The sequence below is a fragment of the Rhinopithecus bieti genome, unplaced genomic scaffold (genome assembly GCF_001698545.2).
Source record: "Rhinopithecus bieti isolate Rb0 unplaced genomic scaffold, ASM169854v2 scaffold_110, whole genome shotgun sequence".
NCBI classification, from domain to species: domain Eukaryota; kingdom Metazoa; phylum Chordata; class Mammalia; order Primates; family Cercopithecidae; genus Rhinopithecus; species Rhinopithecus bieti.
This window is the reverse complement of record NW_016803311.1, coordinates 3,179,947-3,202,626: the sequence shown is the minus strand read 5'-3', so window position 1 is coordinate 3,202,626 and position 22,680 is coordinate 3,179,947. Positions and strand designations below refer to the sequence as shown.

The 22,680-nt window shown below is 37.5% G+C and overlaps 1 protein-coding gene and 1 long non-coding RNA gene across 4 annotated transcripts in view; one reads left to right on the top strand and one right to left on the bottom strand.

Annotated features, from left to right (window-relative positions):
- Nucleotides 1-20,013, top strand: part of LOC108530684 (uncharacterized) — a 92,987-nt gene extending 72,974 nt beyond the window's left edge. The window contains exon 4 of the long non-coding RNA XR_001885925.1: nt 19,043-20,013. This is a non-coding gene — a long non-coding RNA (uncharacterized LOC108530684). The remainder of the gene's footprint in view (nt 1-19,042) is intronic.
- The window catches only part of PTPRO (protein tyrosine phosphatase receptor type O), a 277,974-nt gene that overhangs the window by 89,660 nt on the left and 165,634 nt on the right, over nt 1-22,680 (bottom strand). For all 3 annotated transcript variants that reach the window (XM_017873696.1, XM_017873688.1, XM_017873702.1), the window contains exons 3-7: nt 12,912-13,070; nt 10,722-10,874; nt 8,134-8,577; nt 6,123-6,284; nt 1,440-1,636 (exon numbers count right to left, since the gene is read on the bottom strand). In XM_017873696.1, coding sequence (XP_017729185.1) covers nt 1,440-1,636; nt 6,123-6,284; nt 8,134-8,577; nt 10,722-10,874; nt 12,912-13,070 — 1,115 coding nt within the window. The remainder of the gene's footprint in view (nt 1-1,439; nt 1,637-6,122; nt 6,285-8,133; nt 8,578-10,721; nt 10,875-12,911; nt 13,071-22,680) is intronic.

The following is a 22,680-nucleotide window of genomic DNA, read 5'->3' as shown; positions in this document are numbered from 1 at the left end:
ATCAATTCACAATTTATCATTGTTTGAATTTCATTAAATGCTTAATTTTCCTAGGAGGAATGGAAACATCCCAAATAGCTCTCATACGGCAAACATCTTTTCTGCACATTACATTTCCAATGTACTCCACATGAATTGATAACTATTTTTTTCCTTTTGCCTTTAGGGAAGAAAATATGTTTGTAAGACACCAAGAACCACCAAATTTGACCGTGTAAAAACATAAGGCCAGAATTTAGAAAAATAGGACTGGGCCGCAGGTTCTCAGGGCATCTGAGAGCAAGGTCCACTCGGCTCCAGTCGCACGGTTTTACTAAGGATTGGTCTGGCATGTGCATTCCTTCTGCTAACCACTCACAGGACTACTGAGTTGCACACTGTCTCTGCCTGCCCCTCGCTCGCCTCTGTGCACAGCTGACTCCTATATATTCTTCAAAGCTCTTTTCAGTTGTGACTGGTGAGGGGGTAGTTTTTTACTTTATATTATTTATTTATTTATTTATTTTCGAGACCGAGTCTCGCTTTGTCGCCCAGGCTGGAGTGCAGTGGCAACATCTCAGCTCACTGCAACCCCTACCTCCCAGGTTCAAGCGATTCTCCTGCCTCAGCTTCCCCTAGCAGCTGGGATTACAGGCACATGCCACCACGCCTGGCTAATTTTTGTATTTTTAGTGGAGACGAGGTTTCACCATGTTGGCCAGGCTGGTCTTGAACTCCTGACCTCAGGTGATCCACCCGCCTTGGCCTCCCAAAGTGCTGGGATTACAGGCGTGAGCCACCGTGCCCAGCCTACTTTATATTCTTTACATTTTTAAGTTTTTTTTTTTTTTTTTTTTAACAATAATGTGTCACTTTTACAGTAAAATGAAAATTAAAGGAATGGAAAAAAGTAAAACAAACACACAAAAACCCCTCCAACCCTCTGCTTGGTTGTCTCCTCTGCGATGTTTTCTCCAACCAGTTTCCAAATCCTCTTTCCCCTTCATCCATGTTACTCATGCTCAGCTCCTTCTTCTGTGAACTCCTCTGGACTCTCATCATTCATTTTAAGCTGAGGCCTTATTCTATACAGTGCAGTCATTGTAGGTTCACTTATGTATTGTTCTCACTAGATTATAAGCTCTGCAAGAGCAGGATGTTTAAAAATTTCTAACATCTCTCTTAGTACCTGGCACATCATAGGTGCTCAGCAAATTCTCTTGAATAAGGAATGAAAGAGAAAGGAACACGGCCCTCCTATGAAGAGAAAGGGAGATGACAGTGCCATGGAAAAGCCATTCCCACTCATTTCTGGCCCCTCTGGCTCTTGGGAACACTCATACAACACACCCATCCCAGCAGACCTCAGCATGGCTTCCTGCAATTGCCTCTGTGGCATTGCCCTGTAAGGCTGTGCTTAGGTGGGACTGGCGAGCCCATCCTCATTTTCTCTCCTTTACCTGAGTGCAGTACTGTTTTTCAAGCCTCTGGCTTTCCTTTTGTTTCTGGCAGGTCAGCGACACCACAGACACAATGGTGCTGTTGTAGTTCTCTTGGGAAGATGTCCAGGACATCAAGGCAGTGGTTGAGCTTAAAACGTGGACACTCACGTGCTGGGGCTTCTCAGTCAATTCTTCAATCCAGTCTCCTGAAGGACCTGCACATTTCAAATTGGAACACAGGGGAGGCTGCACATTGCACTGATTAAGATAAGAGATTCTGGTTTAAAAAATCATGTTTTCTTTTCGCCCTTACAATGAGATTCAAAGTAAGATGGGTGGTCAGACTGGCAACTCTTCAGGTCCTCTGCCCAGCTGCAACCCTCTACCCCTTGACCTCACCTTGATCTAAACAGCAGCCTCATCAATAACAGCAGAAACGAAAGTGCCACTTCAATCGTCATGTGCATGTGAGAGTATTCTGGTAAATTCTTCACCAGAGAAAATTTACTTCTCTTTTAACAAAGAGTGAGCGTGGCAGTGTGGCATTTCATCAGGGCTTATAATTCCTTTGCTACTAGGATCTTTGGTCTCTAGGAATAATTACTTCGAGATCCAAATCAGCCTAGACTACTATCATGTGAAAACGTTTGAATTTGGCAACAGTGAGAACAAAAAGGCAGGCTGTGACTCTATTAGAGAAGAAACACGCAACAGGCTGGCTCCGTTAAAGAAGCTGGCTGAAACCTGGGTGATAATTTGAGGAATACAACAGGATCCTTACCATAAAATATCTCCATAGAAGTGCCCATCTTTAGCTTTGTTCTCTTATGTTCATAAAGTGGTTCTTAACACAGTGCCTGACACCTAGTAAGGACTCAAGACATGTTAAGGTGATTATTATCTGCAGAAATTCCCTGCTGAAATGCAAATATGAAACTTCCATTTATTTGCTTAGGATGCATATCTCAGCTCCTTAATTTAATACTATATTCCTAGGCTGAGACCCAGGAGAGGAAAAGGAGCAAGTGGCTCTACTGGGGAGGACAAACTAAGGTTCGGTGTAAATGGTGCAAAGGAAATGATAATAAAAAATGATATTAATTCTAGTAAAGAGATATGGAATCCATTATATATTTATATATTTGTTCCTGGCAGGTCAGTGACACCACAGACACAAGGGTGCTACCGTAGTTCTCTTGGGAAGATGTCTAGGACATCACAGTAGTGGTTGAGCTTAAAACACGGATGCTCACATATAAACTGCTTTTCAGCATATAAACTGCTTTTTAGCATGTAAACTTCAAGTTTATATGTATTACGTATTTCATTCCTTTAACTTATATTTATTTACTTATTTGTTTATTTATTTTGAGATGGAATGTCACTCTGTCACCCAGGCTGGAGCGCAGCCTTATCTTGGCTCACTGCAACCTCCACCTACTGGGTTCAAGCGATTCTCCTGCCTCAGCCTCCCGAGTAGCTGGGATTACAGTGCCCACCACCATGCCTGGCTAATATTTGTACTTTTAGTAGAGAGAGGGTTTCACCATGTTGGCCAGACTAGTCTCGAACTCCTGACCTCAGGTGATCCGCCTACCTTGGCCTCCCAAAGTGCTGGGGTTACAGGTGTGAGCCACCGTGCCTGGCCCCTTTAACTTTTATAACAAGCCAATGAGATAAGTACTTTTATTAAATCTCACTTGTCAGATGCGAAAACTGAGGCAGAGAGAGGGTAAGTCGAACTAGGTTTCACACACAGGAAGTCTGATTCCAAAATCCATGCTCTCAACCCTGCATGAGACTTCCTGGAGCACTATGAAATAGTAAAAATTTGGAGACAGGATAATTGCACTAAGACTCAGTTTGGTCCTTGTTAGTGGTGCAACTTTGGACAAATGAGTTAATGTCTCTGAATCTCAGTCATTGCATCTGTTAAATGGATAAATCATGGAATTTTAGAATAGAGCAGAACTTTAGAGACCCACTGCCTTATTTTGCTGATATGGTTTGGCTCTGTCCCCACCCAATGTCATCTCGAATTGTAATCCCCACTTATCGAGGGAGGGACCTGATGGGAGGTAATTAGATCATGGAGGCGGTTTCCCCCATGCTGTTCTCAAGATAATGAGGGAGTTCTCACGAGATCTGATGGTTTAAAAGTGGCAGTTTCCCCTGCTCTCTCTCTCTGTCCTGCCACCCTGTGAAGAAGGTTCTTGCTTCCCCTTTGCCTTCTGCCATGATTGTAAGTTTCCTGAGACCTCCCTGCCATGCTGAACTGTGAGTCAATTAAACCTCTTTCCTTTATAAATTACTCAGTCTCAAGTAGTTCTTTATAGCAGTGTGAAAACGGACTAATACAGTTCCTGATGAGGAAACTGAGGCCCAGAGATATAAACAAGCTGCCTGAAGTCACAGAGCTAGTAAGTGCTCGTGACCCAACCCAGCCCTCCTGTCTCCTGAGTTAGCGCTTTGTGACAATCTGTATTAATTTACCTCATAAAGTTGCTGTTGGGATCAAATGAGATAATACGTATTAGCGAACTACACAAACGCGAAGTGTTGCTACTGTTCTGAAGAGTACTGGTGTAGTGGGGGCACAGAGGGCAAAGGTTGAAGGAAGCAAAACAAATTCAGTTATTTAATAGTTTTACCTTATGACTGACCTGATAATCAACCCGAGGAATTGGGTCATTGCAGGCTAAATGAAAATGGATTTTGTTATCAAATATTCCTGAGTTCTAACCTTAATTTTGACACTTGGAGAAGTCACTGAACTTTCTGCGATTCAGTTTGTTTTTTAATGTGAAAAATGGGGGTAATGAAAGTGTTCCCTTCATAAGGCTATTGGCAGACTAGTGCAAATTCCTACCTGAATTCTCATCTCTGGGAAGGCCTTCAAAGCTACATAAATGTAAATTATAATGCAACAACATAAACATATAATAAATTGTAATGTAACAGCTCAACACCAGAATATGTGAAACAGTTTGGTCAGGAAAAATGGGCTGCAAATATACTTCAGCTGGTGTGTGACTACATTATGCTGAGCAAACGTGAGCCACCCTAATTTGTTGCTCATTTACCCAGTTAGGTGTATTTATATATGCGATATCCATTTTTTAAACCAAAGAAGTATATGCAGTACATCTGAATAACTCATTACCACAGAACAGAATCTCCTAAGCACTTAAAAAGTCATTCTTTTAGCAACAGAGAAAAAACAAAACTTCTGGTAGCCTGTATTTTTCTAGATAAATACTAAGATGCATCTCTTTAAAGTTATCACATTTTTGAGCAATTCCGACATATCCTCAATGGCACTAGTCACTTTAGATACTCTAAGAATAGAGCAGAGCGCATGAAAGATACAAGTGGTTCCATAAATATTTCTTGAATGTGCAAGAGAATGAATAAATATGCAAACGGTATAACTCCAGCCTAGGATTTTACAATTTGACATGAGAAGCAAGATGCACCTAAAATAAATCTAGAAAAATACCACACACTAATAAGTTCTGTGTTTTGTGCTGTGTACTATGAGACAGAATAGGAATTCAGAGAAGAGAAAAGTCAGAAAGACCAGAATTGTTGCAGAGTTTTCATGGAGGCTGTTCACATGTGCGGTGGATCTGTACTGGTACAGAAAGAGACTATTTGGTCAGTGAGGCGTTTTTAGTCTTATGGAAAGAATGAAATCCTCAACTTTGTTCTCTTTCTTAAGTAATCACATGTCCAAGGACTCTAACACTTGAAAGACACACAAGGCAGTTGGGAATACATTTTCTATGCGTCTGATAAATCTTTAAGGCCTTTCTTTTGCCAGAGGTGATATTTTGGTTTTCTTTTAGTAAAATATTATATGGGAAAGTTTTAACATTTTTAAGCTGCTGCATAAACTGAACTCCTCTTTTGCTCTCATCCATTCTTGAACGAAAGGTGGTATTTTGCCGTTCCATATGGCAATAGGATATGTGGTGGTTATCCTTTTCTGAAAGCAATTTTTATTCTTTGCCTTCTGGTTTTTCTTTCTACTGATTGGAGGCACATGTAACTCCTGATAGGGTAGGTTGCTGATTTTTGACCTCTATACTTCCAGTAAACATAGTCAGTTTAGCCAAACACGTTATAGAGGCAGGTACTGTTTGTGCAACCTTCAGAGGCTAACTTTTGCTGTGCTGTTACTCTTACGGAATTGGTAGAGGCCACCCTAGGACTTGACATTGGGGCTTTTAGGTTGCTCTAGCTATGGCTTTTTCCACCAATTTTATGGAGACCACCTGGGTGTACTTGAATCTTTGTCTTTCTTTTGAGCTTCACGAGCTCAATACTCTAACGAGATTTTTCACAGTCCTATAATGTCATTTCATTATGGCCTCAAGCAAATGTTGTATTTCCCAAACTATATGTCCACATCCTTGGAGGGTTTGTTATGGCTAATGTGGAAGGTCAGTTTAATAAATATTCAATTATCACAATAGTGAAAAGAATCCTCAAGTTAAGCCCGTGGATAGGATTGCTACTATTAAATATGCATATATTTCCTCTGCTGTCCAAAGCTTGTGGATCTCAGCCTCTCCTGATCTTGAAGACTTCTCCGCATCTCTAAGGTTTGTGAATAGTTGACATCTGAGCATCAATAATCTCACCAGTTCCCTTGTTCTAGCTCCCCAGTAAGTGTAAAATGATCTCTTTGTTACTTACTGATATAAAAGCTGAGTGATTTTGCTGACTGACTTTTTCGACTTTCACAAGATCCTGAGGAACTAAAGGTTGTCACAGATAACTTATATTTCCCAGGTTCCTTCAGTTCTGCGACAAATTCATGTGCTTCTTCATCCACCGTCAAATATTCAGTAAAGTTCTCTAAATCATATATAGAAAAGAGAAGATATATGAATTGACACCTGGAAAGGCCCTGGGTATAGACAAGTCAATTAATGAAAAAAAAAAAAATAGGTATTTTAAATGTTCCCTCCTTTTGTCAAGTTCAGTTACACCTCTAAACTAAAGGTACTATTAAAGAATATAAGTAAGAGTTCAGTATTTTTACAACCTTCCAAATAACGAAATTCAAATACGGCATTCAAATCAATAAAACTAGGGATGGGTCTACACTGTGCATCTTTATGTACTCCTACCCAACAAAATTATGTTTACACAACAGAAGTAGATAGTCAGGAAAAGATAACACTTGTTGGCTTCCTCATCACGAGGTAAGGGCTAAAAAATAACCAGCATCAAATATCTTGTAAGTTCTTTGTGGTAGTATTAACCATTCAGAAGTGCTTTAATGTTTATTTAAAATACATCTCATTTTTAAAGATCTATTTTCTGATGTACCCCAGAACTTAAAGTAAAATTTAAAATAATAATCATGGTAATATTTTCCTTCATCCATTTGCTTTCAGATCTTCTTAAAGAAAGAATTATTTCACAATGCATCACAGTCCATCCATCCTCTGCTGCTTATTACTTCATTTGAAGTCATTATCATCAGTTGGTGACTACAACAGCCTTCAAAAGAAGACACTGTAGTCAGATAAATGCATAATAGAACCTCCATGAGAACAGGCAGTAAAAAATTTTTGTAATGACAAGATCCTATTTGCCATGGGAACATATTTAGGAACAGAAAAATAAAAGACAATTAGGGAAACTTTAAAAAAATGTAGGCAATTCCAAGAAAATGACTTTTGACTCAAATAATTAAGAATTTTCATTTTATGTGTTATTTGGTTATGGTTGAATGCTGTATCATCCTGTATAGAAGAATCCACAGATTTTTGTTGTATCTCATGCTATTAAGTAAAATAGGAGTAAATAATATGTCAGTATATGAGACTACATGGGCCTTAAACTCTCACTCTAAAAATAAGGCTATCATTGTAACTTCAAATTTTTACAAAGTATAACCTCTGCCACTCAAACTACTAGACCGGAAAATGGAAAATGAAGTATATTACTGTAAAAACTAAACAAACAACAAATAACCATAAAAATCTACCAAACAACAATTGAGGTAGGTATCATGACCCAAGCTTGCTGGAAGTCATGGCTCTACTTTCCTAAGCTAGTGGGCTAAAATATAAAGATGAATCTCAGATGCTGAGTTAGTCAATGCAAAATGTAATATAGTAGCTATATGGAAATGTCAGTAGCTGTGTATTTTCCATTTTACTATCAGCTTCTCTCTGGAAAACTGTGGTGCTTGTTCCAGAGGGGCACACCCTAAAGGGAACAAGAGTAGCTGGTTAGCAGGACACAAGCCTCATATTCTTGAGGAAAGTAGTAATGTGTTCATAAGTATTACTTTGCTGCCATGTTTGAAAATTTGCATATGAGAAAACAGAAAATTTCTCTAGGATATGCTGTAATATTCTGGGATAGTTAGATCTTTGATTCAAAATATTTCCAAATATGATGTTTTCCTCATTGTTCTGAGACACGAGAAATATCAGGCAGTAAAATGTATACAGTTGGCAGTACTCACAACCTGTGAATCACCCAAACCTTCTGATTCTTACCCAGTCTATTCATTTGGGTTTTCTGCTCTGTCTGCATTGGATACCCAATTAAATTCTTCCCTTTCTTTATCATTATTCTTTGGCTGTTGACTGTCTATGATCAGTGTTTCTAAACTCAAATTTAAAAACACTTCAATTCCCCTTCCTTTGTATCAGTTCTTATTTCCTCTGATTTACTACTGCTTTACCTTCTCGTTCAATATGAATATGGAAGCCATCAAAAGCAGTGGGTGGTTTGGGTGGTAACCAGGTCAATATCATTTGCACAGGGAAAAAGGAGAGAGAGCCTGATGTTGACTTCTCTGTCTCACTGAGTGTACTGTTATTTTCGTATTCCATGGGAAGTACGCTGACAAATTCATCTTCACTTTCAGGAGTTGCAGATGCACTGTCCCACCAATATGGCTGAGACGTAGTTTCATAGTCACTGCTATTAAAATCAGGCCAACCGGAAGAAGTGTTGCCCGAGGGAATTTCAGGGGTTTCTTCTGTAAAATGGAAGAGTTTTTCTTTTCCTATTGTATCTTGTGATCTCATGAAGGATTCCTCTGGGAAATTGCCACTCTGTTCTTCCCAGTTGTTTTTGTTCAAGTTTACGATACGAACGGAAATATTCTGAGGTGGATAAGGGGCTGTAAGAGAGAGAATTTTCATTTTCAAGTAATTTTTAATTCAATTAGAGTGAATGCTTAATTTCTTAATGAGTCAGGGACAAAAGCAGATTTTTAAAAATGGAATTTAATTTTACTTCTAATACATAGACAAATTTACGTCAAGATAAACTGTGTTTTTCTCCATATACATACTTCTAACATTTTGTGGATGATGTGTACCTGTTAACACACCACTAGTCACACTTCAAATATATTAACTTGCAATATTATGCTTGTTGAAGTGGTAATTTAACCACTTCTAAAAGCAGAGTATGTAAATATTTTTCAGTTTATCATAATCTCACTTACAAAAAAATGTATCTCTGTTCCTGGATTTTTATTACAAAGAAAAAACAAGTATAGTGTACTTATAGCTATGAAGATGAAAATACTCCATGTGACATAGTTGCACCTAGGAGAGTTGCATGCGTGTGCTGCCTTTAGAGATGTTAACATACATGTTAGAAATATGGCTTCACTCCTCACCTCTCTAAAATGAAACATATAAGCACAAAATGAGTTCGTAAATTATGGAAGCACACTTTACTTACAGGGAGAAAACTACAAAGACACACTGCATAGTCTCTGCCTATAACAGTTTCTATTTGACCTTCAAATAGCAGTTCAATTATCACCTCTTCCATGAACTTTTTTTAAATTTTTTTTTTTTTTTTTTGAGGTGGAGTCTCGCTCTGTCGCCCAGGCTGGAGTGCAGTGGCCTGATCTCAGCTCACTGCAAGCTCCGCCTCCTGGGTTTACGCCATTCTCCTGCCTCAGCCTCCCGAGTAGCTGGGACCACAGGCGCCCGCCACCATGCCCGGCTAGATTTTTTGTATTTTGTAGTAGAGACGGGGTTTCAGAATCTCTCTCTGTTGCTCAGGCTAGAGTGCAATGGCGTGGTCTGGGCTCACTGCAACCTCCGCCTCCTGGGTTCAAGCGGTTCTCCTGCCTCAGCCTCCCGAGTAGCTGGGATTACAGGCACCAGCCATCAAGACCGGCTAGTATTTGTATTTTTAGTAGAGATGGGGTTTCATCATATTGGCTAGGCTGGCCTCAAACTCCTGACCTCAGGTGATCCACCCGCCTCAGCCTCCAAAAGTGCTGAGATTACAGGCATGAGCCACCACGCTAGGCCCCATGAACTTCTAATAAAATTTTCTCTCTCCTTTGTGCTGTTAAATAACTTTGTACCTCTTTTATAATATTTATCTCATTCTGCCTTGTATTAGTGCCATTTGTGTATTACGAGTACCATTTTTTGAGGACAAGGATCCTGTCTTATCAGTCTTTGTCTTCATGTCTCAGTACTTAGAACAAATTCCAGGTAGAAGGTGCTCAATTAATGTTTTTCTACTTACATTGAATAATGAAAAACATAAATAGAATCTTAAATGTTGACATTAGGTGAGTTAGTGATTTAGCTGAAATAGTTTCCTGGTCTTAGACTAATGAATAAGAATCATGATATCTTAGAATTTCAAATTGTCAAGACCTTAGAAGTAATCTATCATAATCCTTTCCTGATGCTCATCAGAATGGCCTCTCCAGCTTTCCTATTAAGTACTCAGGCACATTAGGCACATGCGATGTTGCTTATATTGGTGATGGGTACTTAGTAGATATATGCTTATTTTACCCATTCATTCTTCCATCCATCCATGCATCTATCCATCCATTCTACAATAGTGCTTTATATTATTGGTGTTACGAAAATTAAGTACTTCAAGTTTCAGATACATTTGAATTTCAATATTTTCCTTTAATAATCTGATAAACCGTACTAGAATGTCTTCCCTCTTTTTTCTGCCATAGGGCCACTTGTCAGTAATAACTGATGTCTACTAGATCTGGGTAAGTTACTTAATTATAACCTTTGGCAATAATATAGTAGTTTTTATTCAAAGATTACAAATCTATGATTGCATTGACATATTTTAGATTTTTCTTATTGAATATTTTGCCCAGTTCTTTTTACATTGATATAAAATCTGTTTTAGGTTATTAAACATATGCATTTTCTTTCTTTGCTCTGGACCAGAATATTTCTTAGGATAAAAAATAAATATATAGCAAAATATAACTGAATTATTTTTTCACTGTATTTGATTCTTCAGGAGACTTACCAGTTCTGTGCTGTTTGGGTTCATGACTGACACCACTGTACTCAACAAGGGTACTTTTATTAAAAGTTGCCTCAGATACCAACTGAAAGGTGATATTACTATAACACATTCCCGGCAGCCAGTGATTAAATACTGTTTTTCCCTTAAAGAAATCTGTGAAGAGAAAATCAATTGCATGAAAAATATGGTCTTCTAAATGTCACACACTTCTGGAAAGTTTGAAACAATTATGGTTAAACATTCACAACATAATATTTCCTTCAACTACTGTTATGGTTAATAATAAAGAGTTAGTAGAAGGCTAGAGACGAAACGTTGAATGTTTAGACTCAATCCTGAAGGGCTTTCACTGACAAAATTCCTGAGAAAATCGAACACAATTGGAGTTAACTTTTTATGATAGGAACTTTTGGGGTATGTATTAATTGAAGGAGATAATATAAAGAAATTGTAGATGTTAAGTTTACACTGGCCATTTACTTTAAGATAAAAATTCAAGGTATTTTGCCACCTTATGACCTGAAAAAAAGCAATTTTACAAGAAAAGTTTTCATTTAGAAAAACTAGCCTAATTTAAAACTGGTTTATTTGCCAGTTTGAAGACAGAACCTGCCCAAAAATAGAAATAATAAAAGTTTGGACTCCACTTAGAAAACTTTAAAGAGAATAACAATAAACTAAAAATCCAATCCAACTCAAAAGAAATGAGAGAAAAAACTAAAAATACCACTTATTGAATTGAAATCTAAAAATAGTTTGAAGAAGTAATAAGAAGTAATTGACTTAAGAATGGGATTATATTAATTATTTTAAAATTTATGATTAACAAAAGTTTCAGTAATTGCTTTTTAATCATTCATAAATATATTTGCATATGATCTATAAACAACTTTCCATTTATTAATTTGCAGATTATCTGTTTTCATTGTAAATAAACAACATAATAATTTGTAGAATTTATGTTTCTTTGATTTTTTCAAAGTTTAAAAACACTAAATTCACTGCGTATATTTCATTCATTCATTCATTCATTTTGAGATGGAGCCTTGCTCTGTTGCCCAGGCTGGAGTGCAGTGGTGTGACCTTGGCTCATGGCAACCTCTGCCTCCCGGGTTCAAGCCATTCTTCTGTCTCAGCCTCCTGAGTATCTGGAATTACAGGGACCCGCCACAACACCCGGCTAGTTTTTTTGGTATGTTTTAGTAGAGACAGTGTTTCACCATGTTGGCCAGGCTAGTCTCGAACTCCTGAACTCAAGTGATCTGCCCACCTCGGCCTCCCAAAGTGCTGGAATTACAGACGTGAGCCACCGCTCCCAGCCCCACTGCTTATATTTTAAATAGTGTCTCAGAAAAAATAAATCCATGGAAGAAATGAGTGTGTAACAGCAGCAAGTCCAAGTGACATTTTTCTGGATGTCATGCTCTGTGTGCCTCAATACTCTTTCTCTTCCCACCAATACATGTTTCCAGCTACAGTTAGCCAACTCCGGTAGCATTACCTACCTCCCACCCCCACCCGATGTGTCCTGAGAGTATTCAAGTTCCTTCACTAGGATTCACTCCCAAATGAAACTGAATGCCCTCTCTTCCCTCTCCCTCCAGCCCCTTCTACCCAGAGAAGTTGATTTTGTTCCTTTGACTGATTTGAAGTATTACTTCTCCTGGGCTCTTTTCTCTCCCTTCCCCACAAGGTTCCCATCAAGCGAATAAAAAAGCAAAACTAATTTTTGTATGTTAATGTACTCATTTAGCTGGTCATACAGCATCGCATTTGAGGATGCTGGATCATCTCCAAGTGAAACTTTGCAAAAGGCACCACTCTGGCTTCCCAGTCCCGGAAATGCCCATCTATCATACCCAGAAGGAAATGGTTACTTGTGCTTCTAAACTTAAGTCTGAATTTATTTCCTGTACCAGGCATGCTGTTAAGGAAGAGTAACATGTAAGTGATAATAATTTGAGTGTTTCTCATGCTGTACACATGACACATGACTCTCAAGAAATGAACCAGATGTTCTAGGTTTCCTCATAGCATGATTTTCATAAGTCAATAATTATTTTTAATGGCTCATTTATAGGTCAAATAGTGAATTATAAAACCTCTTTGCAGTAAGAGAGAACATCATTTGGGAAAAGCTGTGTAAAAAGTGAGGGTCATCATTGATTCAGCCTTCCTTTTGCTGCTTACCTTTATATAGCATTGTCCGGAAGTCTTTACCTTCCCAGTAGCTAATGTTCACTCTTGTGAAAACGTTATATTTTTCTGGGTAATGAATTTCAAACAGGACTCCTGTTTCAGGAGAAGGTTTATAGTCATATATGGAAACACTGGTTACAGGTAGAGGTTCTATAGAAGTGAAGCAAATGGAGAAAGGGAAAAGAAAGAGGAGAGAGAAAGACCGATATCAATATTTGAATGAACCAAGGATTACACCTACCAGAAATTCACACATATTTTCACTGTCTGTGGGCACTATACTCCTCAGTACCCATGAATTGAATGTTCTTAGCAGTAATTAATAAAGTACATTTTATATAGTGCTTTCTGATTTTTGAAAAACTTTTACATTTATTTTTCCTTTTGCAACAGTCCTGATATCTAGGAAGAGCAAATATTAATATATCCTTCCCACTGGTAAATATAATGATGACTCACAGACTAAATTACTTGTCCAAGCTAATTTAACAAGTACATGACAGTCTGTATCTTCAGATTCCCAGTTTATTTTTCTTTTTCTCATGCGAAGGAAATTTGATATTAGTAACAGACCAGTAACAGAAAATAAATTTTGGCTCAGACCGATGATAGTTATATGATCATTTATTTCTTCGTGTGAACACAGCACTTGTTTTTCCACATGAAGTATAAAATTTTAAACTCTCCAATGTTGTAAAAAATATATTTTGTGGTGTTTCTCAAACCACTTTTTCTATAGAAGTTTAAAGAAAATATTTCTATTTTGCTTGAGTAGTTCATTCACTGGAAAACTTTAAAATACTCATTTTAAAATCCATTATCGATATATGTCTGCATTTCCTTCCCCTCCCACTGTTGTGCAAATTTCTTGTAAATAATGCATTTTGCACCTTTCTGAAGAAGCTATTAAACAGATTTTACTTGTATGATTTTATTAATAAGATATGTTAAATAATTTCGTTTGGGGTCACCTGTAATTCCAGCATTTTGGGAGGCCAAGGCGGGCAGATCACCTGAGGTCAGGAGTTTGAGACCAGCCTGACCAAACGGAGAAACCTTGTCTCTACTAAAAATACAAAATTAGCCGAGCGTGGTGACACACGCCTGTAATCCCAGCTACTTGGGAGGCTAAGGCAGGAGAATCACTTGAACCTGGGAGGCAGAGGTTGCAGTGAGCAGAGATAGTGCCATTGCACTCCAGCCTGGGCAACAATAGTGAAATCGCAAAAAAAAAAAAAAAGAAAAAAAAAGAAAAAAATATGAAGATAAATAAAATTTAAAAGCTGTTGGAACCCCAAAAATCACCTTAAGCATGCGAAAGATGTAACTGTGATCTGAGTCACATAGTTATAACTTCTGTTCTCAAATTACAGATTAACTCATTTTATTTTTCTTGTTCTGTACAATGACTAGAGAGAATTAAATAATGTCAGGGACAAAAATCTCCTGCCTTCTTAATTAATGACCCTTGTTGTAGATTAACTTCCCCTCTTTGTTGTCCTGCTTTGCCTAGGCCGGATGACAGAAAACCTATAAATAACTATCACACTCTGTGTAAAAAAATGTTAAATGTACCCTTCCCCAAAAGAAACACTGCTTATAACCAGTGAAATTTCTGTTAACCAGGTGTCAACCTTGTATGAATAATTTTTTGTAATCCTGATAAAAACTTCTCTGTCTCTGCCTATAAGAAATGAGATCCTAGTTGCACTACTTCAGAGCACTGCCTGAATGCTTTAGGAGTTGGTGTTTCCAGGTGGTCTAGCCTCACACTTTGTGCTTGAAAAAACTCCCTTTAAATGGGATTCTGACCCTTTTGACAATTTTAGATTGACAGAAAAAATTTTTTTGATTCACAATTTCAGAATTGAGGGGATTCTTGGACATCATCTATAGCCTGACCTAAAGAAATGTCCTTAGTTTAAATTTACATTCAAAAAATTTCAATTTCAATAACATGAGAACTCCAAATTTGACTTAGTTCTTTCAATAAATAACTATTGAGTATCTAGTATGTCTCAATCTGTAGCAGGATATATTTTATTTTGTTGCTCAGGGTCTTCTTAATCTATCTTTGCTTTTGACTTTAAGAAACCCAGAAATAATTGAAGCTACATGTTAATGCTTTGATTTTTCCTGAAATTTTCTGAAAAACCAAGCCAACATCTACAAAAAAGCTAGGAAGACCTTCAGACTCCACTGTATTTTATGATCATGTCACTGTAGACTATGTGCTATAGTCTCTGGTTAAAAGGTTTGAATTTTATCTTTGCCTCATCCCTAGTCTTCCTACATGCAGGTAACATTTCAGAATGAACTCACGTACTTACTTATGTACCATGTCAACCAACCAACCAACCAACCAACCAATCAGCCAACCCTCGAAGACTCTGTTTTGAGTTCAAAACTCCCAAAGAAGTTTTGAACTGCTTCAAGTTTTTTCTTTCGACCCAGGCTAATTTACTAACCCATGGAGTCTACCAGATCCAGCTATTGACTCTGGCCCTAAGAGAACTAAAATGAAAGGAAACAGAAAAAGCAGCCACAGAGCAGTAACTCCTCCACTGTTGCAGTCCTGTTTCACATCCTCATCAGGGTTTCTTCTACTGAAAAGAGAAGTTAGAAGGGCACTTAATCTTTCATGCCCTGAGGCATGAAGTCTGCACATCAAAGCCACGGTCAGACTTTGAAATTCAAGACAGACAGGAGGATTAGAGAACAGATATTTTATTTTCCAATTTTTTTTTTTTTTTCTGCAACAAGCTACTTAAACTTTAAGAGAATGTCTTAAAATGCCTGTTTATATGTTTGTTTTATATGTTTCCCTCAGCTTCAATGTAAATGACCCAGGTCAGCTGAAAATCCTGTTGATGTCTAAGCATTACTGAGGAGTATTCAATCCAAGAACTACTGTTTTTAGAAGAACTCAAATGTATAGTATAAAAATATTTTGCTATCTCGCCAGTGACTTCTCTCATTATCTTTCTTTTTAGAAATTAAGTGGTGTGGTATAAACCAGTGCTATAGTTACTAACAGGCATTTCAGTGATGACAAGGCTAAATCCTAATCTAAGTCAATAGTCCTCACCCTGTCAGTCACTCCATTGTACTTCCCTTTCTTTTCTTAGGACCAGCCTGGACTGGGCAGAGAAATGGAGTTGTTGGACAAGGTGAATCATTTAATATCTTTGTTCATTACTTTCTTGTCCACAGATGTTTTAATTTTTCAAATAAATAAAGTCTTAGAAAATGTAGTTGAAATTCCCCCATGTAACTTTCCCAAACCCCATTCTTTTCCCACCATGACCAGAAGGAATTATTGCTCTGAATCTGGTATTTATCTTCTCATGCATGTTTTTAAAACATATATTTGTAAGCATCCAACATTGTTTCATGTTTTAAATTATTATGTAAATTATCATAACTATCCTGCAGCTTTTTATTGCCTAACATTGTTTTAAGATTTATCACTCTTGATACAAGAATATCTAAAAATTTTATTTTCGTGTCCATTTTGCTATACAACCTACACAATATACCTGTTATTATTTTAGTAGAGTAATTGCTTTCAATCATTCACTCTTACAAATAATGCTGCAATAAATGTTTCCAGCATGTCTCTTTAGGTGGCAAATCCTGGATAGTAGGGTCTACACATCATCTCTATCAGATATTCTTAGAAAGTTTTCTAACTAGATTAGGGCAATTTACATATCTATTAGCAGTGTATGATAGTTCCTCTTTCTCCATATTATTTTCCACATTCGCTGATACCAGTCTTTTTAATTTTGGCCACTCTGAGGTGTGTGAAATTTTGTCTCTTTGTTTTAATTTCCTGCTCATGGAGATTAATTATTTTTTCTTATGTTTTTTGGTCAATCAGCTTTCCTTTTCTTAGAACTGTTAAATTCTTTTGCCTGTTTTGGGGTTCTTTTTCCATCTGCTCCTGCTAATTTGTAACACAATCTTTGTCATATACCATATTCCCATTGTCATTTTTTAAAATTGTGTCCTGGACTTTCCTTCGGGATTCACCTTTTTTCTTGCTGAAATTTGTCTATTAACAGTTCTTTAACCCAGAGCTATAGGTGTTAAGTTCTCTAGGCTTTGTATATTAGAAAATTTCTTTATTTTATCTTTATTCTTAATGTGGTTTATTCTTGATGTATCTGGGTATAAAATTCTAGGTAGACAGGTATTTTTGTCAGTACTTTGACGATTTTCTTTTTTGTTTTCTTTCACCAGTTATTGCAGAAGGGAAGACTTCTGTCAGTAGAATAGTCATTCCTTTGTAGATACTTTGCTTTTTTCCTCTTGTATCTTTCAAGCTTATTTATTTATTTTTATTTAGCCTTAATAATCTGATGATACATAATAGCAATAATATAGCATTATATATTTAGGCATGGTTTTAGTTTTGAATTACTCTATTAGGTACTTAGTTGGAATGCTCTGTCAGTCTGTGAATTCATGTCATTCTTCAAGTCTTGGAAATTCTCATAATAATCTCTCCAAATATTGTGCCCACCATTCCCTCCTTCTTTTTCATGAATCCTTAAACCTTCTTAGAGCCTTTCCCACTTCCATGCCTGTGAATTGCCTCACTGTGCTATATTATGGGGCAAATTGCATGGTATTATCCTCCAATTTACTAGCTCTTTATAACTGTTATCAGTATAGAATTTGTCCCATCTACTGAAGCTTTTCAATTAGTAAACTTTAACTTTAATCAATCAAAGTAATTTTATCTTGTTTGATGAATGAAATTTTAAATTAATTTAAATGATTATGTTTTCATTTATAAAAGTTTTAATTTATTCATGTTTATTATATATGTTTTTATTTTATTTCTGCAAATTTTTTTGAGATAGGGTCTCATCATGTTGTCCAGCCTCGATTTGAACTGCTGGAATCAAGGGATCCTCCTGCCTCAACCTCCTGAGTGTGTGCAACTGTAGGCACAGCACTGCACTGTTTTTGCCAATTTTTTTTTTCACTAATTACCTGGTTTCAAAAACTGGAGGCGGTTCTTACATTTATGTCCTTGAACATTATAAACATAATTAAATTTTTGTTAAATTGCTATTTAAAATATAATCTGAACTGTTATAGTTGTTTTGATATCTATCTTTTTTAGCATAAGTTTTTCATGTGTTTTGAGACACAGGCTCTGGGCTCATTTGATGCTTTTTCATCTCCCCATTTCTCTCTTATTATGCCTTGCTTTTAAAACAATTAAGCCATTGCATCCTGTCCGCCCACCAAAGCACCCGGTCTACAACAAGACATATGACATTATTTTGCCATTCTTAATATTGTGGATGATATAGTGGTTATCACTATAGATTCATTCACTGAGTGAGACAGTAACTAGCCTTGGACCTTGGCAGTAAGATGCATATGTGTCCCCTGCATCCTCAGGTCTTTATATATGTATTTTTGTGTGTGTGTCAAACAGGAAGAATCTTTGCTATAAGCAGAGAGCCTGGCACTGTGCCCTGTCTAGCATGGAGCATTTCAGTCCTTCTGACTATACTGGGGTCCAGACTCAATAGTGTCTTTTCCAGACCCAGAGCACAGAGGGCCCATTACTTCAGCCCATTTCCCCACTTTGAGTTTTTATTTGGTTTCTGGTTCTTCGAGAACTATTGTGGTTTTGGGTCTGGAAATGTGCTTCTGCTTTTCTTTTTGCTTTGTGGTAGGAGCAAAAGTGGATGACAAGAAGAATGGACTGCATTATTTTGACAAGAAATCCTAGCCTAAGTTCCTAGTTTTCTCTTTAATAAAAAATGACATTTAGTATGATTATTTTTTCCCTCATTAGGTGTCTCACATAATGAAAACTCATGTTCAAATTGAACAATATTTTATGCCCCTGAATTATCTCTGAATCATTCAAGAGAGATCATGAATAGGAAAGTTTTGAAAGTTCTGGATGTGACTATCTCAGAGAAGAGACAAAGAAATAAACGCAAATGTGGAGCACATACTGTTTAAAGAAAACAAAAGTGCTCTGTATTACTTATTAAATGCTAACTGCTAAAAGTTGCTCCTTTCTGAGATTGCTCTGTTTAGCCGGACTAAAGAATGAAAACTAAAGAAGCAATTGTGTTCATGTTCAGGAACCTCTGATGTGACCAACTGAAGAATGTGTCTCTTCCGGCCAAGTTCTCTTGAGAGAGAGGATCTGGGATTAGACCCTCACTTCTGACGGCAGGCACAGCGAAAAGGGACTGGACTGAGGCCAGAGCTACTGTTTGGTGTTTAGATGATGATTTGAGACCTGACCTGGCACCTCAGCTACATCGAAGCATACCAGTGAGGTAGGTCTGGCAGCAGCAGCTGCTCATGGTCCAAGCTAGGTGGTGACCATCACACCCAGTACCTTAGTTCAAGTCCTCATCATTTCTTTCCTCAAGCATTTCAACAACTTTCTAAATTATTCTCCCTGCCTCCATTCTCCCCTTAATTTTCTTATTCATTTCTGCTCAAAATTTCAATGTCTGTAGGCTACTTGATATTCTCACTTTAGTCAGAATCTTTGTCCTAAACCAGTCACCTCCATCTCACTGATATTTCCCTGCTTAATCTGTCTCAATCTCCTTCACTTCTGACACCTCGAGTAACTTTCTATTTAGTGCCATTGATACATATTCTATTGATTGATCCTGTACTGCATGCTTTGTTAAGGAGCTTACTTTGTATTATTTTATAATGCCCCCCACCAAATAGGTACTCTAATTATCCCAATATTACATATTATAATGATATGACAGATCAAGTGAGCAAACTACAGTCCACAAAGCCAAATCTGTTCTGCCACCTGTTTTTGTTTGACTTTTAAGCTAAGAAAGGCTTTTACATTTTTAGATGTTGGACCTAAACAAAAGAAGAATAGTATCTCATGGCACATGAAAATTATATAAAAAATCAAATGTTGATGTCTCTAAATAAAGTTTAATTATAACATAGTCATGATCATTTGTTTATGTATCGTGTGTGGCTGCTGTTGTTTGCAACAGCAGAGTTGTGTAGTTGCAATATAGACTGTATGGCCCTTAAAGCATAACACACTTATTATCTAAGACTTCATAGAAAAAGTTTGCTGCACTAGCCTAATTTTAATTGCTCAATAGCCATATGAAGCTAGTTACTACCAATTTAAATGTGTAGGGTTTAGACAATATTACCATGTAACTGTAATTATTAATATTTAAGTTATTACTAAACTATAATACAATTATTTCTATGGTTGAATTTCGAATGTTACCATATTGCTAGGCTGTTAGCCGTAGAATCGAGAGTGAGTCAATCTAGTCCAATATGTTGAGCTGGGTTTGAGGTATTAGATACTTAGGCCGTAGTACAGTGCACAGATTTGCCAGTTGTCTTACCACATGGTAGGGCTGGCAGGAGTGTAGAGGGGTGTTTCTCAGTGTGTTCAGTTCCACCCTCAGTATGCAGCAGCCTGAACACCGGCACCACAGAAGGGTCTTCCAGCAATCAGACTGCTCTTGTTTTTCTTCTCATCGCTAACTTTTTGGCGGGAAATGTTTCTTGGTTCTCATGGTCCAGCCTCAGGCTTTAGGCAGACCCTTCGTGACGTTAGATGGGACATTCTTGAACATTCTCTACCCCTCAAATTACACTAACACTGAAATTCTATTAAATCTGTGGGTCAGAGAGTTTCGCTGCCTCGCTTCTCCAGTGGATAACAGAACTGATACTCCTACTTTGCTATATGCTAGGACTCTGGGCCCAAAGAGTTTCTGCTTCCTCTCCAGGGATCCAGGCGTCTTTTTGTTCATTCCCTTGTCAAGATAGGCGATGTTCTTCCTGAGAACTGGAAGGCGAAAGATTTTTCTGCCCCTCCACAACTAGTTAAGGTTTGTATTCAGGAAAGATCCAGAGAAGTAAGTTTTCTTGTTGGCCTCTTAGTGGTTTCAATTATCATCTGCATGCCTATTGCCTCCCACACCCATCCCCAACCCCCAGAATGCACTCGCCCTGAATTCTTTCTTGCCTGAGATCCAAGAATCCTATCTTGGGGGTCTGGATTGGGACCCCTTTCTGGTTACAATAGCAGTTATCATATTATTTGTAATGGTTTTTATTTGTCTCTTCCACTATAGTATAACATCTTTGATTATGAGTGTTTTTATCTATCTTTATTTCTTTAGTACTTAGGACATGGCACAGAGAATGTACCTGATAACTAAAATAAAAACTCATGAGTTATTTTTATTTAGAATAGGTGTGTATAGAATATTATATTTGTAGAGTGTCTCCTTGTGTATTCTTTAATGTGTATAGCCACTATCTGTAGAACTTCACTGACACGTGACACAGCTGTGTGTATGTGACATTTCCTCAATTTCCAAGCAACTGATTCCAGGTATCCTTTTACCTGCTGAGAAACTACCCCTTCCCTCTGAAGTGCATGCAATATACTGAAGGTTCTCAATCAATTAAATATTAATGAGGTGTCACAGCCTAAGGGTTGTGAAATTCTTTTGAACTGGCCAAATGACTCTGCTATGCCAAATTTATTCTTTGACATGTTTTTCAGCTTTCTCTAAGAGTGACAGACTCAGAACAACTATAGCGAAATATCAAAGGACTGCCCTGGGGCCAATTGCTTTGTCATTACTTATTTCATCAAGACAAGCATCTAACACACAATAAATGACTGCTACAAAGGTACTCTTTTATTCTCAAGAGAAATATGTCAACTCTGTGAGCAGATACTACAAATGTTTTCTAAACTTGTTTAAAAAGCTTTCAGTTAGAAAAATAAAGATGGCAAAAACACATCATTAACTGACAGATAATGTTAGTTTCAGAGCTCAAAAGTTATCTTAGTCATCATGTACTTTAATTCCCTCTTTTATGAAGGTGGAAGCTGAAACCCAAATGTCACTAAATGCCAGCTCGTACCTAATGTCACAGAAATATTTGTGCACTAATCCCCACTTCTTATATTCCCAACTTATTATTGCTCCTTAAATTTGGGATAATGTAATTGAGCCTTTAACAATGGGGTACAAGACAATATTTGATAGGCCACCATGAATTAATTTTACTCTTTGGAAATCAATACGTGTTTCCTCTTCCCCTTAACATGTAGAAAGCCCCAGGACAATATCACTTCTTCTCCACCTCAACAAGCAAAAGCCATGTAATCTACAAAATCATAACTATTCTTGAGGTTACAGGAGAGGTGAGGTAGCAAGTCAACCAAGTAATATGAATTCCAAGGCGTAAACAACCCCTCTGGAGGGAGGCGACACACTATTTCACCTTTTGGCAAAGCACAGCAGGAAGAGGATACAACATTGAAGCAGGTAAGAAGAAAGCAGTTCCAATTTTAATGGATTCATAAAGGCTAAGTGTGGTCTAAGTGGATGCATAGAATTGCTCTGTCCAATATGGTAGTCATTAGCTACATGGAGCTATTTAAATAAAATTTTAAATGAACTAAAACTAATTAAAATTAAAAATTAGTGGCTACTATGTTGGACAATATGGATATAGAACATTTCCATCATCCCGAAGTCCTGGGTCACCACTTGTCTAGACTAACTGGGAGACGCAGACACAAATAGAGTCTACTGTCTCTCTCTCGCTTTCCCCTTGGGCCTCTACCCCATGCTCATGAGGACTACCAGAGGCAGTCTCATGAATATAGGGACTGGAGAGAGCCTCCTTCTGGGGGTTGGGGATGGGTGTGGGAGGTAATAGGCATGCAGATGATAATTGA